The 5123-nt window shown below is 45.1% G+C and overlaps 1 protein-coding gene across 1 annotated transcript; it reads right to left on the bottom strand.

Moving 5' to 3' along the window:
• Nucleotides 1-2668: 2668 nt before the first annotated feature.
• LOC122004092 (ethylene-responsive transcription factor ERF096-like) lies at nucleotides 2669-4234 on the bottom strand. Its single transcript, XM_042559022.1, has 2 exons — nucleotides 3795-4234; nucleotides 2669-3143 (listed from the first exon to the last, which is right to left on the bottom strand). Exon 1 carries the CDS (start codon nucleotides 4147-4149, stop codon nucleotides 3799-3801), a length of 351 nt encoding a protein of 116 aa, XP_042414956.1. The 5' UTR covers nucleotides 4150-4234; the 3' UTR covers nucleotides 2669-3143; nucleotides 3795-3798.
• Between the last annotated feature and the right edge of the window lie 889 nt (nucleotides 4235-5123).

Below are 5123 nucleotides of genomic sequence, written 5' to 3'. Positions count from 1 at the left end.
GATATGTTGTTTCTATTTTCTTCCTCCCGATCGGACGGCCTCGACCGCTCCTTAGATCCCCGAGGATTGTTTTCATGCTTCTGAGGATGATACCGCTCGGGTGACTTTCTGGACGACCGCCGACCGGCTTCATGGTGTCGCTGTCGCCTATCGGGTGATGGCGATCGACGACGACCACCCCGGGGAGCGGGGTGGGCGATAAGAGGAAGACTTCGGCAATCCCGGGTGTTATGCGTGTCGGTCCGGTGGAAGGAGCAAAACCTGGGGGTCCATAGCTTCTTTTTTGTCTTGGGCAGCTCGGCAGCTACCTCTTGGATGGCATGGGACCTTGCATGTTGATGAGGGCAGGCTGCTTCAGCTCGAGGTCCTCTAGGAGGCTGGTAGCTAGTGGGCGGCTTCCGCTCGGCAGGGGCTAGCGGCTCAGTTGGAGCTTCCTTTCTTCTAGCCGCCTGAGCTTCCTCCACATTGATGTACTTATTGGCCCGGTGTAGCATATGATCATAGTCTCGGGGTGGCTTCCGAACAAGTGAGCGGAAGAAGTCACCATCCACGAGGCCTTGCGTGAACGCATTCATCATTGTTTCTGAGGTGGCCGTTGGAATATCCATGGCCACCTGGTTGAATCGCTGGATGTAAGCTCGGAGCAATTCTCTGGGCTCTTGTTTGATGGCGAACAGACTGACACTGGTCTTCTGGTAGCGCTGACTGCTTGCGAAATGGTGGAGAAAGGTCGTGCGGAACTCCTTGAAGCTTGTAATGGATCCGTTCGGCAACCTCCGAAACCATCGTTGCGCCGATCCCGAAAGGGTAGTGAGAAACACCCGACACTTTACTCCATCTGTGTATTGATGTAGGGTAGCTGTGTTGTCGAACTTACCCATATGGTCGTCCGGGTCGGTGGTTCCGCTGTATTCTCCGATCGCCGGTGGCACATAATGCTTTGGTAGAGGGTCTCGCAGGATGACCTCTGAAAACTGGCGATTGATGCGCTCGGGTGAGGCGTCCGTTCGGGGCGCCTTGCCTTTTCTATGGTCTCGCTTGGGTGCCTCGTCAGATGAAGATCCTCGATAAGAGTTAGCTGGCATTAATTCCGGGGGTGTATAGAAAAAGGCTCAGTGAAAAGGGATCGGGGCAAGTGGTGCTTCCCCTTGAATGCCGACCGGATCTTTATCTCGGCCCCATGTTGAGATATTCTCCGGTCGGAACTCAGCTGCCGCTCGGCCTGCTGATGCTGACGTCACCTATTGCTCTAGGCGCTCGGCTTGCGCCTTTTTTTTCTGCTGCTCCACGAGCTTAGCTGCTCTGGCCTCAATTAGAGCGTCGAGCTCCTCCTGAGAGAGCATCACGGTATGAGGTCGTCCAGCTTCCTCCATCTTCTCTACTCGGATTCAGGTGCGTTCCCACAGATGGCGCCAATTTGATCCTGTCCGAGTGATGAGTGGATGGACGCTGGGAACGTGGCGCTCTCCGTTGTCTACGGCTGGTGATGTGGATCTCCGCCGCTACCTACAAAGAAGTCGGGCCGGGAGGAATTTCCCGACGACGACCCTCCGACGCTCAAGTCAGGCAAGAGGCAAGTGAAAAAGTGGCGTTGAGAATCAGAGATTGCATACCTCCCGTGAAGCCTGGGGGGCTCTCATATATATAGAGCTATGGGGAGGCTGGTGCACTCCCATCGAGGCGTACACGTGTACCTCACCTTACCTCGGTATGGGCTTGCCAGCAGAGCATGCCTGACACCATGCTGCTATAGTCAGAGCATCTCTTTGATAGGATGACAGACCATTTCGTCTTAGGCTTCTGCGTTATGGCCTGGTCGTTGAACATACCTGTTGTCAGTGACAGGTGTTTATGAGGATGATGCTCCCACTGTTCCCTTTGTCGTCTGGTCTCCTTGCTCCGCGCCGAGCGTCTAGCTATTCGGCCGGCACATTACTCCCGACCGGGCGTAGGTATTGGTCCGACCGGGAAGATTCCCAGTCGCGTGCTCGAACGAGCTTATTCCCGCCCATGCTGCTTTATGCCTTGGCCGAGCGGACTACCCGCTCGGCCCGACTACCCTTTTCACCTTGAGCGTCGAAAACCGGACTCCTGTCAGGGGGGGGTTATTGATTTCGCTCGGACTCGCTCGGCCGGTCGGCCTGTTAACCCTACTCCTATCCGATCGACCAGACCTTAGGTTGACCATTTAGCTTTTTGACCTCCATGTGGCGTTGCTCCCCTCCAGAGGGGGTCCCCCGACCTTACTGCCGGATCAGTATGTAAACAAGGTTTGTGATGATTTGTATTAATTTGAACAATGTAATAGGATAATTTCAAATTTATAGAAGAATGTGTGAAACATTTTGAAGATTACCAATAGAATTTAAGATTTCTTTGTAATTACCTAGCTTAATTGTACCCTCTATCAGTTCATCTTTCTTTAATTCCTTTTATACTTATACTTAGAAAGCTATTTATAGTTTGTTGGTAGTTTAATACTAATTGCCAATATTTCTTTTATATTTGATTTCAATTAAAGAATGAATAATTATATTGCGAAGGGAATGAAACTTTGATATAACATTTTGATTTAATATATTTTGAAACGCTTGTTCCTATTTCACGATGTACATATGACTTTTCAACAAGTTACTCTTGAAATCCACTAGCTCTTCCTCCTTCTCAAGCTTCTTTCAAAGTTGAGGAAACCTCTTGGAATTTTCTTTGCAAGATTAATACAAGTAGAAGCTATAAAGAGTTAAATGAGTACACAAGAAAGTTGAAAGGACCATAAAGATAAAGATCCTTTGTAATTGTTAAACTTCAAATGCTCTGATCTCCATCTTCTCTTATAATCTTCAACCAACTATTTTGTTGTTTTGTCGTCGTCGATCGTCAACTAGATCCAGTCGATCGTCAACTATCTTATTGCAAAAATTTTCAATCTGTCAATCTCAGTCGATTGACCTTGACTTAGCCTTTAAGTCATAAAACCATTATTACTTTGCCTTATTAGATCAATTATCTTTATTGTTTTTTTTTTTGTTGTGCTATCGGTTGACTGGATAAATCAACTAATTTTAGATCTGTCAACTCTGCAATCTATTCAACCAGGAGGGAACGCGGTCTATCTTCAGAAGTAATCGGACAAAGTCTGATACCTAGATTATAAAAAATATACATATATTAGTAGCAATAGAATTATACACCTAATATATTTTTTTTCAGTTTAAATTTTTTTTACTTAATACTATAACTCAACTCTTACAGATAAAATCTTATTAACACAATAAAAAATTAAAAAAAAATTAATATTTTTTTTCCATGAGTGTCGCTCATAATAGCAGCTCACCAAAGATGAGTAGACTATCATGAACGTGTACGTATATATATCTCAGAGGCTTTTATGCTCCCAGCCCTGATCCACACCCCTATGTGCCAGCTCGGATCTTCTGGACCGCTTTTTGTGGTCTAGGGAATGGTCCCTTGATGTGGATTGATAGAGATGAATGGTCCTTATCTATTTTATGAATGTGGACCATTCATTTCACCGATTTATACTAAGAGATCATCCCCTCAACCACAAAAAGCGATCCAGAGGATCTACCCTCCCTATATGCACTTGAGGAGGTTTGGCCACCCCAGGTGCGTGTCTCACATGCGCACTTGAGAGGGCCTGCTCATGTGGCAGTTAATCCTGTCACGTAATCAAACCCCCTCAGATACTCATGCTAGGCATGCACCTAGGACAGGTCACGACCATGTGTGTGTATATATATATATATATTTTATAGATTTAGCTTCGACTATACCTGTTCAGCCTCCCTTCTTTCTCCGGGTCTCCTTCTCGCCGAGGTCGAGCAGTTCCTCGAGCACCTTGTCATCCAAGCACTCCAACTCGATCACCTGCGTCGACGAGCTGGTGCCGACAAGGCTTCGGCACGCCTCCCCGGGGAAGTTGAGGACCGCCAAGGAGCCACGCATGGCATAGGCAGCGCGGTCGTAGGCCCTTGCCGCCTCCTCAGCGGTGTCAAAGGTTCCCAGCCACACGCGCTCACCGTGGCGGTTGGAGTCCCGGATCTCCGCCGCATACTTTCCCCACGGCCGCCGCCGCACCCCCCGATACTTGGTCGCCTCTCCGGCGTCTCCCTGCTCCTTCTCCGCCATCGCCGGCCTAGCTCGGCCTCCCTAGCTAGCTGATCTCGCTGCCAAGGAGTTTAAATCGAGGTCGAAATCTGATTCTCCTGCACGTGAAAGCAAGCGGATTAATTAAACGAAAAGAAACCTTTAATTTTAGATTAAATTCGGTAGGCATTTAATTAATTAATTGCATGGAGTGGTAGGTAGGATCTGACGGTGAGCTCGTTGGCATGCAACCGCATATGACAAAGAAATTAAATAATAAATAACCAGACTGTAGTTCAGCACAAACATATGCATGGTATCGGAGAAAAAGATGATTCGACTATATTATATATTGATTAAGCAGCACTGTTAGCTCTTCTAAAAGCCTAGTGTTTGATTTTGATTATTTGCTCTGATAATTCATTTTTAATGGGGTAAAATATCTCATTAGATACTTAATCTTTCTCAAATATTCATTGTGTTAGAGTAAAATATATATGTAATTTATCTATTTATATTTTATTATGAAACTGATGATACTGGACCGCTTAGAAGTAGCGATATCGCATAATTTCCTCCCACAATATACAAAATCTAAAATATCCTAAATATATTCAAAATCTAAAAATATAAAAAAAATAAAAATTATCAAAAAAATATCTTAAATATCAAACTCGATAAAAATAATAAAAACATAAAAATTATTCTTTTATTCCCTTATTAATATTCATCCTATTTAAAAATCAAACTTACTAAGGTTGCGTTTGTGTTTAGTTGAAAGTTATTATTGAAAATCTTGATTATCTATCTAAGGTTATTAACAAAAATCATATTTAGTTTAAGTAATGAACAATTCCTGATAATTATGTATGCCCATCACCAGTGGTGTAATCAGGATTTTCAATTGGATATATAATAAAAGTCATCAGGCGGGATCCTCTGATCCGGATGGATCAGAAAGACTGAACAAGTGGGGTTCATCCAAATCAACCAATGAATGTAGTGGTCCATCTTTG

The sequence above is a fragment of the Zingiber officinale genome, chromosome 7B (assembly GCF_018446385.1).
Source record: "Zingiber officinale cultivar Zhangliang chromosome 7B, Zo_v1.1, whole genome shotgun sequence".
Lineage (NCBI taxonomy): Eukaryota > Viridiplantae > Streptophyta > Magnoliopsida > Zingiberales > Zingiberaceae > Zingiber > Zingiber officinale.
The sequence above is the reverse complement of the archived record's forward strand: the minus strand, read 5'-3'. Positions and strand labels throughout refer to the sequence as shown.

Coding starts and splice junctions, on each gene's coding strand:
- LOC122004092 (XM_042559022.1), bottom strand. CDS start 4,149: ATGGCGGAGAAGGAGCAGGGAGACGCCGGAGAGGCGACCAAGTATCGG.